Source organism: Solea solea, chromosome 3, assembly GCF_958295425.1.
Source record: "Solea solea chromosome 3, fSolSol10.1, whole genome shotgun sequence".
Taxonomy (NCBI): domain Eukaryota; kingdom Metazoa; phylum Chordata; class Actinopteri; order Pleuronectiformes; family Soleidae; genus Solea; species Solea solea.
The window spans coordinates 5,112,446-5,127,198 of NC_081136.1; the positions used below are offsets into that span (position 1 = coordinate 5,112,446).

The window sequence follows — 14,753 nt, forward strand, 5'->3', positions numbered from 1 at the left end:
AATAGATTTTAGGAACTGAAATAAGTCAAATGGGGTAAGCAAATTTTGGCTGGATTAGCTAGATAGTTTTAAGAATTCTAGCCATGTTGAGACTCAAAAAAACATCTTTCAAGCATAGTATAGAATTACCACACTTTAAATCATGCACAAATGTGCAGACTCCAACTAAAGACATGTTGGAAAATCTTCTTCCTCAGTCGGGATTTCATGCAAACCATTGGTTTGGCTTGTTATTGGAAGTTCAAACCTTAAGTAAACTTGATATAGTAGATACATGTTTGTTTTGTTGTTAATTGATAGAATAATTTAATTTAACATTACAGACTTAATTGTTTCTCTTTTTTTTTTAAACATCTCAACATCTCTCAACAAAAGCTGCAGGAAAAACAGATATGCTAAGCCAATGCTAACAGGACGTGTAGGTAAACGATAGATTAAAGTCTGTGTCTGAAAGTAGCTTTATATAGTAGTTGCTACAGATTTTAGCATATGTGTGACATGTGAGGTTTAATTAATTAACATGACAGACTTTAGTTGTTTTATTTGAAATAGTTTTAAATTGATGAAAAAGATAAGTAAGCTAACTCAATCCTAATTGTACACGTAGGTGAACTATGGATTTTAGCATTAGTCTGAATCCAGCTATATGCAGGGATGTCCGTCCATCCATCCATCCATTCATCCATCTTTAACGCTGGCCGGGGGCACTGGTGCCAATCCCAGCTGACATAGGGCGAAAGGCGGGGTACACCCTGGACAGGACACCAGTCCATCGTAGGGCCACACAGAGACAGACAACCATTCACTCTCACACTTACACCTATTGTCAATTTAGATTGTCCAATTTGCCTAATCCCCAAATCTGCATGTTTTTGGAATTAGGGAGGAAACCAGAGAACCCTGAGAAAATCCACACATACACGGCGAGAACATGCAAACTCCACACAGAAAGGCCTATTATGCAGATATGTAGTTAGGTAAATATTTGTGTATTTTGTGCTGTCTACTAAGCCCTAAATTATTGGCCCTTGCCCCACGAGGCTAATTCCAGAGACGACTGATCCCGACATAGTTCGCGTCCATGTCCCATTCACAGGAGAAATAATCAAAGGATTGCTGTTTTTATCATCTTGTTTCTGGTGTGGACTGAAATACGGGAGAAGTTCTTTGGTGAATGAACACTTTGTGAAAGAATATATGTGAGACTGAGTTGTCAAATTGTAGAAAGAGACCAGTCCTTCCTCGTAATCCACGAACACTCCCACCCTCTGAGGTTTCTCTTGCAGGGAAAGCACTTGTGGCGGCGCTGTCAGAGCTGTAAACTTTTCGTCATCGTAATGAATGATCACCCAGTAACCGTTGTCTGGGTTCAATGAGAGGTTCCCTTTGCGGTTTGCATCAACTCTCGCCACACCCAGGTCCCACCCGGTCTTCTTGTTGGTCTCCACTTCCCAGTAAGACCTCCCGGAGCTCAAGCTGTTGACACCCAGGATGCTACCAAACATGTCAAACCTCTTCGGTGAATCATCAACTTCCTGGTCTGTCCCTCCATCTTTCACTTCCTTCCCATCATCAGAAACGACAAGGCGTTGGTGCGCAGTGGTTGGATCCAGCTTTACATCCACTGTTCATTACAAGATTAAAATAATAATATGAGATTAAAAAATAAAGTAGATCTTCCCAAAATGATGTTGGGCAAGAAACACAGCATATCACGCACCTGTAAACTTTGGAGCTCTCTTAAGTTCTGCAAGGTAAATAAATTTGTTTGATCGGTTTGGAAAAATTTCAGCTTTAAACGTTTATTATCAATACATAAATTGTTACCGATGGAGGTCAGCTTGTCAAGCTCCTGTTGAACTCTCTCCATCATTATCGTTGTGGTTTTTCTGATTGTCCCAAAACACAGTGATGTGTCGAACTCTACCTCCACAAAGTCATTGGTGTCCACCAGGTCTTCAAGACACGGGCATTCCTGAGGGACAGAGAGACAAATATTTGACATGAGTCTTGTCTTGTCCCAAAAGTGGTACATTCCTCATCATCTTAAAATCCCACCCCACCTGTAGGAAATGGATGTGATCCTCAAGGGTAGCTATACCATCCAGGTCAGTGATATTTTTCTGGAAGCGTCTGATCTCTGCTTTCAGCTTCTGTTTGAGATCATCTACCTCTTTTTCCATGACTTGCCTCCGGTCTCTCAGTGGCTGAAGAGCTATATCTTGAGCCTCCTCCACAATAGCGATCACAGTATTGAACACATTATCAATATCCCTCGACTCATTATCCATCTGGTTCTGGAAATGGAAGACAATAACACACTTTTGATTTGTTTTGATTTTGAAAAGACTGTTCACACTAACTAATCCCTGACGAAAGACCTGCTCTTTTTCACTGGCTGGGTCAGAAATTATGTTTTATTGACTGTGACTGAGGTCGGTCAGGTCTTTTACCCTCACATAGATTTCTGTGCCAACTGGCCATACCGACTGTCCCCAACTAGTGCTGATTGGAGCAGACTCTGCCCAACTGTGAATCGTGGGTAAAATCAGGCAAAAAAACTTGTATTGTGTCCCCAAGTTCAGGCTACCGCAGGAGGACGAGGAGGCACAAGTTGAGGACCTAAATAAAGATTGCCAGTAGCTGTTGATGATGCATGACAGAATGATGATAGCAGCAAAAAACGAAAAGGGAAGATCTACATGTTGGTTGTGAGGCCTGATATGATGTGTGGTTTGGAGAAAGAAAGAAAATCTGTAGTAAAAAGCCTGATGGAAACCCATCATTTCGTTTGACTAAATACATCCATTAGTTCTATGATGTGTTTGGTTTTGACTACGTCAGCTGAACTAATGGAAAGACGGTAACCACAGGAGACATTTCAAAACATAATTAAGTTGGCTTAACACTTTAATTACTTTTCAGTACTGTCAAAACCTGTTCTGCCAGTTTTGACTTTTCAGTCCAGGATCAGTAATGTCTGTGTGTCTGTCTTGTAGCTTACCTTGCAGTCCTGAAGAGCTTGATTAAGCTTGTGCAGATTTTTTTCTCTCCGGTTAATTTGTGTTTCCAATTCACTTTTCACACTCTGAAGTTTAATCTGAAAGAAATAAGAAACATTTGTGCAGTTATTTCTGAAGAGTACATCACAAGAAGACTTTCAATGTGTTAATTGTACCTTCTTCTTCTCCCATTCATCTTCAGTGGAGACAACCTCCAGCGGATCTTCTTCCAGACAGCCAACACAAATGCATCTCTGCTGCTCCCTACTGTACAGCTCCAAGGGACGTCCATGTTTCAGACAGGCCCGTTCATCCAGGTCCTCCACAGGTGCCACCAACTTGTGGCCCTTCAGCCTTTCAGTTGAGGAATGATTCTTCAGGTGGTTCAAACAATACGAGGCGAGACACACAAGGCAGGATTTCACAGCCTTGAGCTTTGGTGATGTACAAATGTCGCAGGCTACGTCGTCATCTTTTGCTTCCAGGTTTTTCATCTTCTCATCAATTCGACAATTTTGGACAATTTCTCTCAAGACGATGTTCACATCCAAGGTTCTGGTAATGGGCTTCTTGCACAGGGGGCACACTCTGTCGTTGTACTTAAAGTGGAACTCCAGACACATCTTGCAGAAGGAGTGGCCACAAGCTGTAGTGACAGGGTCCGTAAATGTTTCCATGCATGTGGAGCATTTTAGATGGTTCTCCAAGGAGCTGCTTTCACTGGGTGACGCAGGAGCAGAGGCCATATCTGTCTAAAGAGAAATGATCAAACCAATTCAGAGAGGTTCATGTTCACAACTCATACTCAAGTTGTGAAGCTGTTAAGGTTAACATTTAGCTTTAACAAAGCATCAATCCTACACGGTTTAAGCTTTTGTGTGCATTTAATGTCTTATCGATCAGGACTATAATAATAATTAAAAAAAACAATAACATAGTCACATGAGATTGAGTATGGGTCTGGAAATGATGTTGTCACCTCCCACTTCCAAGAGGCGTGAACAACGGACATAGTTGAAAATGCCTTTTTGACAGACCTACAACCAATCAGAGCAATAATCCAGATGACGTATGCAAAATGAGAAGCAATGGCTGAAATGAAAGACAGCTGCTCTTTGATGGCCGCCATGTTAGCTGAAGACAGAACCTGCAAGATGTCGATTCTTTATCATGATCGTGTTAAGCCCACCTTTAGCGTGCGGGGGGGAATGTTTGTGATTGGTTCCCCCTTTTTATGGAGTTTCTGTAGTTGGTCCTCGCCAAATTGGGCTGAGTTCACCAAGGCTAGCGATAAAAATGACACTTGGTGCACCTTCTGCCATGTTGCCAATCTGCTATAACTCTGCAGTGGCGGGCATCAAGCGCTTCTGCTCTACACAATCTTGTACAAAGTACCTAAAAGGGATACTTAAGAAGTAAAAGTATTAAAAAGACGTACGGATTGAGCCATAGTGGCTTAGTGGTTGAGCGAGTTGTCTTTCAACTGGAAGGTTTTGGCTTCAGTTCCTGGCTCTGCTAGTCTATATGTGTCCTTGAGCAAGACACTTAACCCCATGTTGCAGTCTGTGAATGGGTGAATGGATAAAAACTAGTGTAAAGCAGCTCATCAAGACTAAAAAAAGCTCTATATAAATACAGACCATAATACTAATACATACAGTAATACTAATACATAAAACTCTTCTTCTTCTGATTTTGTTTGGTTGTAGCGAGTAACAAAGATAGTTAGAAGGAATGTAGTGGAGTAAAAGTAAAAGTAGCTAGTAATAAAAATAACCAAGTAACCAAGTACACATATGTGACAAAGTATTTTTACTTTGTTACGTTACAACACTGGCTCTACATCTGTATTGTATCTCATAGATTTACAGATACATGTAAGTTACATTATGTAGGCCACACAAATATTATGTTCACAAAGACTCAGGAAACATGGGTTGAACTTGTTACCAGTGACACAACTACAGGTGCATCTGCTCTCTCTCTCTGTCAGTCTCTCGCTCACAGAAATGTAAAAATGTTAGACCTTAAGGAAGAATGTGATCACATGGCAGAGTACACTGTAAAACTAAATACCTCAGAAATATAACTATAAATGCTATAAATAAATTGTTACCTTTTAGTTGTTTATCCCAGTCAGTCAGTCTCAGCCTCTCTCCCTCTCTCTCTACTCCCACCTAGTGTGTGTGTGTGTGTGTGTGTGTGTGCTCTTCCTGAGCGTTCCTCCTTCTCTTAAGTTTCATTTCTGATAAATAGCCAATCCCATCACTTCCTTCATTCAAATATGTCAGGTCGGCCTTCAAACCAGGAACCAATGAGCAATTTGTGTTTATACTTGCAATTGCTCAATACTAGAGAAACTTAAGTTTCATTTTCACATTTTCTGAATTAAAAGCACAAATATGACAACATTTTTTTTTACCCTCACATCATTTATTGATTCACATAAATACAGTGTCTGACATTGTATTCATTCATTCATAAGAAAAAAGTGGGTAAAAATACAAAATTCTTGTACCTCATATAAACTCACATTATCATTAAAATCAGTCACTGACTTCACAAAGATCAGCATCCCATAATGTTTGCAGATAACTCACAGTTTACATTATTATTGTATATTTTAATAGCATATCATTATTCATACATATAGAAAATGTTGATTAGAAAAAATACATTCAGATGGACTTATTATGGGACATGGAGCTGTTTGTCACTTAGCTTAGTTTAGAAAGTGGTAATCTGTAAAAAAACAGCAAAACTGGCTCCGCCAGCATCCAAAAAACTCATTATTTAACACTTTATTGTTTAATCTGTGCAAAAAACAGGTAAGTATTATTACTGTTATCATTATTATTGTTGTTTTATGGCTTTTTACCTTTGAGAGGTAACTAGAGTTGTGCTAGAATGTATAATGGAAAAGCGCAATATAACTGCTTTAAATTAAAAACAATTTGGTTTTCCCAAATGTGGAATAACGGTGCATTGTAGTTTCTCTAGTATTACTCTAGTTTCTGAGTTCCTAGTCAGAAATATTAACTGGAACACCCCTTTATGGTTGCATCGGAATGGCAGAGCAACTCTCATCAATAGTCAAAACACTCGGCTACTTTAACTGTTAATTGCACGTCTCATTTGTTTCAAGTTGACTCAGTCGTACACATCAAAGTTCTTTTTTTGCTGTTTGTGCACACAAAATAATGTTCGAGCATCGTCAGCGACTGTCATTGTTAACGATGGCTTACAGTGGCGAGCCCGAGATACGTTAGCATCCTTTTTTTTTTAATCACTTCCAAGTGGAAAATGGTCAACTCGGAGATAATGTCACTCCCAGTTCCGACTTCCGATGTAAATGGAATGCACTGTAAGCCTTTTATCTGGACTTGAGGCAACAACCTTGCTTTACAGAGGACATGCAGCAGCCTGAAGAGACAAACCTGTCAGATGTTGGGTTTTAAAGCAGAAGCTAACTGTGCTAAAGAAGAAAAATGACATATTTTCTGGTACACGAAGGCCACCGTCGTTCCTTGACATGCTTGCGTGAGTGTGTTACAATCTGTGATTTGCGAAGTACAACCCGTCATCCATTTTATAAATTTTAAAAATAAATAGCAGAATCATCTTTGTCCCAGCGCCTTCGCTTGGTCATATTCGTTAAGACGTATAAAGAAATCTCTGTGGAAGGAAAAAGTTAAAACTTGGTTAAACAATCATGTCACAAAATGGAAAGAATTGATTAATGATTACTTGTGATTTGGTTTCACTCTGTGCCACACAGACCTGCAGGAAGTGCAGGTCATCTTCGGAGTGTGAGAGTTGCTCCAGCTCAGAGTTCTCCCTCTGCAGATCGCAGATTTCTTCCTCCAGCTGTTGCACGAGCTCTTTATTTTCCGCCCGCGCCTCTGCCGGGTTTTCTCCACTGCAGCCGACGCACAGCTTGATTTTCTCGACTTTGCTTAGTCTCTCTTGAATGGCTTGCAGAAGCTTCGTCCTCCTCCGTTTTAGCTTCACCTGTGGGAATAAAAACACTCTGTTAGTGGAGAGAGCTTTAGCTTTCAGTGTAGTTTAAAGAAAATACGTTTCTTTATGGCATCAGGGATGAGTCGCACACCACTGACGGCAGATATGTTTTCAGCTGATGCAGAACAGACTTGCTCTATAGTCCCTGCTGAATTTATGCGTTCTGTTCCGTTTTCTGACAAAAACACTTAATATTTCTGCAGGAGCAACGGACAAACAGAACAACAACGTTGTCGGAGCTGGTGGAAGCTGACACAGTGACTAAAGATGTCGGGACGGAGCTGCTACACAACAGATACTGTACACATTCAGTGGAATCTTTGGGGTAAGACACTTTGAAATCCTATCTGAGCAACCGAGATGTTCAGACTCGCATTCGAAACCACCTCCATGTTTGGTTTGAATCAGCTTTGGAAAATTTGTTTTTTAAGCTGTCCAGACTGCCAAAACAAAATCAAGCTCGATGCAATCTGGGTGTGCTTGATAATCTGATTTGGGCTGCAGTCTAAACAAGGCCTTTGTCCATTATCCTACTCTAATGATTAAACTAAATGTGTTTCACCTGTGTCCAACAAGCCCCGCCTGCCCCCGGTTTGTGTTTCCAGCTATTTCTGCCTTCCTGGAGACTTGAGCACCGGTAAGCCAAGTTCTTTACTATCAATTGCTAACTTCACCTCACATTCTTTCTTGAGTGGCCATGTTGAGGCCTTTATAAACTCTTGTGTTGTAAAAAGCAAGAAATACTTTTAAGGCGAGATTTCAAGCTTTAAGATTTAAATCCATTCTCTGAAGCTACGAATGCTAGCTTTTCAAATCGCAGTTCACCCTCCAAACACAACTCTTCTCTCTGTCTCCAATGCTTTTGTCAGTGCAACCATCGTTATAGCAACAATGCTAACCTCTGCTAGCCACCTCTTGCACTAAGCGTCAGTGAACTTAAGGTGATAGCCTTTAGCTAAAGTGACGTTAGCATTCAGCTAACTGCTTTAATTTATAAACAACTGCAGAATTTGGTCAGGTCTGCTAACATGACCCACCAGAAATGACAATAAACAGTACTTGTTCCATGATGTGTTGGAAAGCTAGGATTAAGGTCAAAGAGGAACTCCTAAAAATCTCCTAAAATAATATATAAATAAAAAAAGTTTTAGATTTTCTCATGAAATATTGCAGAAATGATGGTACTAGCCTTCCTTTACCAACTAAAATTAGGTGGAAATCCATATACTGATCAAGATAATTGAATAGTTAATCATTTACTTGGATGATGCTCTGTGCTGTTATGTTCAGTCGTTTAGTCGGGTTGCAATGACTGATTAATTATTAATCCATTCCTAAATTAATCGTCAACTAATTTTATAACAGACTAATTCATTTAAATATTTTTTTTCATAATTTAAACAAGTTTTCAGATTTTTTCAGCTTCTTAAATGTCAATAGTTTCTTTGCTCCATACAACAAGAATAATTCAATTTTAGTTTGTGGACAAAACATAATTTCCAGGTTTAGTAAACATATTCTGGACCAAACAAAGGAAGACAACTATCGATTTTGAAAATAATTGTTAGTTACAGCCCTATGTTTTATCATTTCCTAGTTGATTTTGAATTAAATTTGAAGAGGTACACTTAGCCAATGTTTTTATAGTCCAATATCCAAAAGAAATAATTAATCTTGTGGAGCGTTTATCAGATGTTACCTTCTTCTTTGCAGCTTCCCTGTAAATGGGGATGATGTGGTGACCTCTATGTTCGGTCTGGGCGCACATGGCACAAATGCATGTCTGGTCACTCCTGCAGAACCGGTCTAAAGGCTTCTCGTGCACTCTGCACACAGGCTCCTCCAAGTTCTTCACCACACTGATCAGGAGATGGCGCCCAAGATCTTCACTCTGGTAATGTAGCTCCAGGTGGGTGTCACAGTACGAGGCCAGACACACCAGGCACGACTTGACCGCGGGCCGTTTCGTGGCCGTGCAGAGATCACAGGGAACCTCCCCGGCTTTTAAAGGCGTCGCTGGGGTTTCAGTGTGTGTTGCGTGGCATGTTTTCAGCTGTGGTCTGGTGTGGAAGTGGGTCATGCAGAGAGGGCACTGACAAGCCCCGTGGATCCTCCAGTATTCTCCGATACAGCCCAGACAGAAGCTGTGTCCACAGGGGAGTGAAGCAGGGTTGGTGAAGTCGTCCAGGCAGATGCAGCACTTTGGAGGCTCTGACATGAGTGTGGCACTAGTGCACACATATAATGGTGTATTCTGTGACTGAATACAAGGAATATACCTGGAAAACAGAAAAGTCTTGCATTACTTTTGATAGGTGTACAACATTTTTGTGGAATTAATATGTAAAAAACCTTTATACTGGATACATTTATCCATAGTTAAATGTTAAGTCTCTCAAATGAAGAATTTGTACCCTGATTATGTGAGAAAATCCTGAAGTGAGGATTTTAGCCACTTAACAAATGACTCACCGACAAAGGTTTGTCCCTCTTTAGGTCTTTGCTATCTTAAAAATATATCTGGTGTGTTATCTCGCTGTTAGATAGAAATTGAAGTTTATTTCACCTTGTAAATCGGTCACTCTTCGCGCCAAAGTCCATTGAAAAAATCATCCATTTTACATCACAGCACACGTGTGTTGTCGATCCACTGCTGGCGCCATTAGTAAGTTTAAACGTGTCGTTTTATTTGTTCAGTGACTGAAATCATTTATTCGGGTTTAACTAAAGTGACATTAAATTACCAAAAGACGGCAACAGACCAGCAGCGTCTGTGTCTCCCTAAAGCTAAAATTGACGATGTTGTCAATGGACTTTGGTGTGGGAGAGTAAGCATATAATACAGCTGTCTAACATTGATATATATTTAAAGTGATGAACATTTTATGATATTTCCGACTGTAGCCAATGTAGACCTGCACGGATCCTGTTTGGGTTCTAGTGCCATTCAGAATCTTGGTGATGTCAGCAAACCAGCACATGTTCACACCAGTTGAGTGGAACCAAAGTTTGTTCTTCAACGCACAATGAGAGCGGAAGTAAGAATTTTTTTTTCTGCTTCCCAATGGAAACCATTTTTTTTCCAGGTTTTGAACCAATTTATTTTCGGTGTGAATGCTCCAGCCGGTTCAAAATTTCAATTTCAAGAATTGGAACTGTGCCAGTGTAAAAGTGTAACTAGTGTCCTTACAGCCAAAAAATTGCTGAACTATCACTTTAAGATCAGTCGACGTGTCATGGAGGTAAAAGTCCTTTACAAAGGCAATTTTAAAGAACTAAGACACACTTTTTGACCTCCGAACCTCCTCAGGTCGGCTGTTTTGAAGTTTATTTAGCTGATCTATATTGAGATAAACCATGCAGAGGCTGTAAAGAAAAACACCCAGTCAATAAAAATTTGTATTTTCTGTGATCACGGTGAAAGTTAAAGTTCCCCTAAACCTGTTGACTGTCACAGTTGTCAGGCTACATATGGTATGTGTAGTTGTCGTGACATGTCAGCGTAAACATTCCCAGAGGCTGAAATCCCTTTTCCTCAGTCATGACTCACATGAATTATAAACAGTGACAAGAAACCGTCATATACAGCACGTCAGCGCTCGGCTTACATGTTACATTCAACACATGTCTACACCTCAATATGAATTAAAATAAGGAGTATAGAAGTGGCATACCTCTCTTTCCCAAACCTCACCGGCGTGTGTTTCCTGAAGTGTGTGACAGCCTTGTCAGTTCCAGAGTCAAGCACAGCTGCCCTCGTTTCAAACAGTGATCCAGTATAATGACGTATCACTGCTGGGAATCACAGCAGCCCTGATGGACTCACTGATTTCCTGCTCGCTCCAAAAAAAAAAAAAACAAAGAAGACAAAAAAAAAAAACTGGAGAGCAGGCCAAGTAGTCCATCTGCAGCCACGCCCACTTGATGCCGATTGGGTCTCAGACGAGGAGGGGATAGGGTTACAGCTGGTTAGGGTGTGTTTCCTTGAGTGTCTGCAGCTGCAAAGTCAAAGCAGGGGATGATGTTTCCTCATAAATATTCAACTAAATAGTGACTTATTGCATGGTTTATATAGGCAATCACGTGAAGGGCGGAAATACAGAGTGATAAATCAGGGGTCTCAAATTCAAATGACCTGGGGGCCAATGAGGGGGCCCGTCTAGAGGAAAAACAACTGTTCAGCAGCAGGTGGACAATATAAGCTTAGAAATATAACACAATGCTCCATCGTGACATGGCCATAAAGATATTCAAGTAAAAGTGCTTGTTGTGAATGATGTACATGATGTCAAACATTTTGAATATTACATGATATTAAGTGTTGGGCCACATCCAATCGATTGGGCGACCGCATGTGGCCCGTGGGTCGCCAGTTGAACACGTCTGCTTCATATGCACAGCAAAAATTTATATCTTAAATATTAAAAAGAATTGATGTGACGTTCTCCATCCAGGTCAATGTATCAACAAAGAATATTGTGAATAAAATAGCCACCCCATTTTCAGTAGATAGATGAGAGATCTTCAAGACACACACAGTATGATTAATAGATGAATAACAACTGAGTTTTAATTAGCATTTATTAAGTGAAAACTGGAAAGAAATTCAGCAATTTTATTTGACGACCCCCAAAACACGGATCAATCTTTTGGAGTTTGTCATGCACATATTTAAACATAGAGCATATTGCACAAAATCACGCTATCCGATACAGTATGATTATAATCCACACCTTTTCTTAAATTTAAAGTAACAAATAAACCCCTTTAACATAGAATAAAGGGGGAAAAAACCATTAAGGCTCCAGGACAAATGAACCTCCACCTGATAAATGCTAAGTTGGCCAATCAATCAATGTCCAATCAAAGCGTAAGCCAGCATGAGAAGGCTGTGAAAGCTTTAGATGGTTTTACGCCAACTTGATACTGTTCAGTTAAACTTTAGCTTCTTCCAGGAAAGTGATTTAAGAGACAGTGCATAAGGTGCGTGATCTTACACAGAAGTTATGACCAAGGCCTGAGATTTTGTTGTCCTGCTGTAAAGATAAAAGCACGGGAACATTTTCTCCGCAAAGGACTCTAGTTTGAAAGAGTAAATGTGTAACTTCTCATCTACGTCATAGAAGGAGACTCGTCCTTCCTCGTAGTCGACGTAAATGCCGACATTTCTGGGCCTGGGACACAAGTGGAGGACAGTGGACAGTGGGCAGTTAACTTGATAGTCAAAACCCTTCTTTCCTATGGCAAAGAAGCCATTTCTTGAAGTCACAGCCACCATCCCTGTTCTGGGTACAGTTCCCTTGGCGACACCGACAAACCAGTCATTTCTAAGGCCCACGCGGACTTCCCAGTAGTGTCTTCCAGAGGTGAAACCCTTCGTCCCTAAAACTATGGGACTGTCGAACCTCGCTGAGTCCGCAGAGTGTGTGGTCGTCGCCGTTTTGAAGAACTTCAGACGTTTCCCCAATTCGGACACCACAAGGCAGCTACCAGCGGTGGCTGGGTCAAAGGTGACTGACTCTGAAATAAGTGGCTTCAGTAAACACTTTCATGTTTAACCTGGAAATGTAAACCTGACACACATATTTGTGAACTCACCTTTATATTGTCTCATTCTGGTCAGTTCTGTAAAAAAAAAAAAAAGGAACATAGTTTTTTAGGAATGTTGTGATCTTCTGGAATCAGGCTGATTGGGAGAAGATATATTTTGTTTACCTGTGTTTGTCAGAGTTTTCAGTTCTGCTTGAAAAGCGACCACGAGATGTGACATGGCTCTCCTGATGGACTGCACACACAGGTCGGGGTAAATCCTGATATTTGTCCAGTCTTTGGTCATCAATGTGTTGCTCTGGGCCTGTGAAATTATTCGCAACTGCATGACTGTATGGAACAGGGGCTACATATGTGTGTCAAGACATATAAAGCCCTGTTTGGACGGGATTTGTTTTACATTGGGAGGTGGAGTAATCTAATTTTACTACAGAACATCTGTAATATTTACAGGTAAAACTACCACAATTTGGAGGGGTAAATGGCTCCGTCTGTCCCAGGATCCCTTTACTGGGCCCAGTCGTGGAGACACCACTATGATCAGTTCTGTGCACTCCTGAGACGAGTGAATCCCTGAGAAGCTCTGGTAATAATTACTCTATCTTATAGTTGTTGGAACAGTCAGTCAGTTAGCTTAAGGTGGGGCCACACAAGAGTCCACACCAGTCAGCACTAGTCGTAGAGTGTTGGCGTGACTAGTTGGCACAGAAATCTGTTGGTGTGTGAGGTTAAGAGACCTGACTCGAACTCAGTCGCAGTCAAATTTGTTGGAGTTTTTTGAGCCGACTTACAGGCCGATGGGTAAATCACCTCACTTAATTTTGCAGACTCAATGGGCATGGCGTGGACTAACCTGCAGAAACTGAAGAGGATCGGCATTTTGTGAAAGCTCCTCCAGCTCCTCCTGCTTTCTCTGCAGTTCTGCCATTTCCTGGTGCAACTCGCAAATCATGGCTTTGTCTCTCTTCTGGGATTTCCGTAGCTTTTCCTCGATGTTCGATTTTAGCTTAGTTTGCATCACTTGTACTTGACTCATCAGCGTATTGAAGAGCTTGTCACTGCAATCCATTTCTATGTGCGCTTTCTCCTGGAACCATAAGTCACGTCATCGTTCCCTGAGATTTATATTGTGTAAACATTTTGCATACAACATTTGCCCCAGTACTTACTCTGCTCATTACTGAAGAAACTCTGAATTCCTTTGTCTTTGCCAGTCTTTCCTCAATCATCGTTTTTGTCTTTGCTTTTCTGGATCTCACTTTTGTCTAAAAGGTAGGATTTTCATACAGGAAATTAGATTCAACCCAACATTTTATTATTTAAGGTTTGTGGCTTATGTGGTTTATGGTTTTTAAGATAATGGTACTTCAAGAGTTCAATATTTTCTCAGGCGGTACTTTGTATAGAAAGTTTGAGGACCACTACCTTAGAGCATTTGAAATTAGAAAACAAACTGTCCTACTTTCCATAGAGCCCCTTCTTCTTCCACGGGCACCGTCTCGTGGCCTTTATGGTCTGTTTCGCTGCACAGCTGACAGATGCACACCCGCTCGTGTCTGCAGAACAGCTCCAGTATCTTCTCATGCTTCTTGCAGATCCTCGCCTCCAGGTTTTCCACCGGGTCGATCAGTTTGTGTCTCATCAGGGAGGGAACTCTTTGGTGAGGCTCCAGGTGAGCTTCACAGTACGACGTCAGACACACCAGGCACAACTTCTGGGCCTCGATCTTTTCTTCTGTGCACACATCACACTTCACACACCTCGGCACGTCAATATTTTCCCGTGTCTCCACTTTTCTCCTCTTTATTTGGACTGAAATTTCCTCGATGACGGTGTTTGTGGAGACCTCGGGCCTCGCATGGAATCTTTTATTACAAGTTGGGCAGTGGCATAACTCGCTGTTGTCCCAGTGCCCACTGAGGCAGGTCTTACAGAAGTTGTGACCACATGGTGTGGTGACCGGGTCACTGTAGACTTGCAGACAGATTAAACACTGGAAATTATCCTCTGACACTGAGGCGATGATACTGACGGACGACATTATGAGGGTCTGTTGTGGGAGGAAATGCGATTTACTGTGTATGCTTATCTACATCATGTGCAGCATGACATAATATGGTTTTTAGGGAACTCAATAAAGTCACAAAAACTTGACAAACAAGGTAGAAAAAGTAAGATAAG

The 14,753-nt window shown here is 41.0% G+C and overlaps 2 protein-coding genes across 2 annotated transcripts; both read right to left on the minus strand.

Moving 5' to 3' along the window:
* Window positions 1-608: 608 nt before the first annotated feature.
* Window positions 609-10,893, minus strand: LOC131455905 (E3 ubiquitin-protein ligase TRIM39-like). The gene is made up of 9 exons (XM_058623778.1): window positions 10,697-10,893; window positions 8,722-9,301; window positions 6,783-7,013; window positions 3,179-3,754; window positions 3,005-3,100; window positions 2,064-2,297; window positions 1,828-1,975; window positions 1,721-1,747; window positions 609-1,624 (listed from the first exon to the last, which is right to left on the minus strand). The coding sequence occupies exons 2-9, from the start codon at window positions 9,238-9,240 to the stop codon at window positions 1,014-1,016; spliced, it is 2,442 nt and encodes an 813-aa protein (XP_058479761.1). The 5' UTR covers window positions 9,241-9,301; window positions 10,697-10,893; the 3' UTR covers window positions 609-1,013.
* Window positions 10,894-11,862: 969 nt separating this feature from the next.
* Window positions 11,863-14,613, minus strand: LOC131456081 (E3 ubiquitin-protein ligase TRIM17-like). The gene is made up of 6 exons (XM_058624061.1): window positions 14,035-14,613; window positions 13,742-13,837; window positions 13,426-13,659; window positions 12,738-12,876; window positions 12,621-12,647; window positions 11,863-12,542 (listed from the first exon to the last, which is right to left on the minus strand). Exons 1-6 carry the CDS (start codon window positions 14,611-14,613, stop codon window positions 12,016-12,018), a joined length of 1,602 nt encoding a protein of 533 aa, XP_058480044.1. The 3' UTR covers window positions 11,863-12,015.
* Window positions 14,614-14,753: the final 140 nt, after the last annotated feature.

Bases quoted from the DNA above. Each gene is read 5' to 3' on its own strand.
- LOC131455905 (XM_058623778.1), bottom strand. From the start codon at position 9,240: ATGTCAGAGCCTCCAAAGTGCTGCATCTGCCTGGACGACTTCACCAAC. The intron at 3,755-6,782 runs GTCTGTGTGGCA...ATTTCTCTTTAG, and splicing joins ATGACCTGCACTTCCTGCAG to ACAGATATGGCCTCTGCTCC. The intron at 2,298-3,004 runs GTAAGCTACAAG...TTCCATTTCCAG, and splicing joins AAGCTCTTCAGGACTGCAAG to AACCAGATGGATAATGAGTC.
- LOC131456081 (XM_058624061.1), bottom strand. From the start codon at position 14,613: ATGTCGTCCGTCAGTATCATCGCCTCAGTGTCAGAGGATAATTTCCAG. The intron at 13,660-13,741 runs GTAAGTACTGGG...TTATGGTTCCAG, and splicing joins TTTCTTCAGTAATGAGCAGA to GAGAAAGCGCACATAGAAAT. The intron at 12,877-13,425 runs GTTAGTCCACGC...ATAATTTCACAG, and splicing joins ATCCTCTTCAGTTTCTGCAG to GCCCAGAGCAACACATTGAT.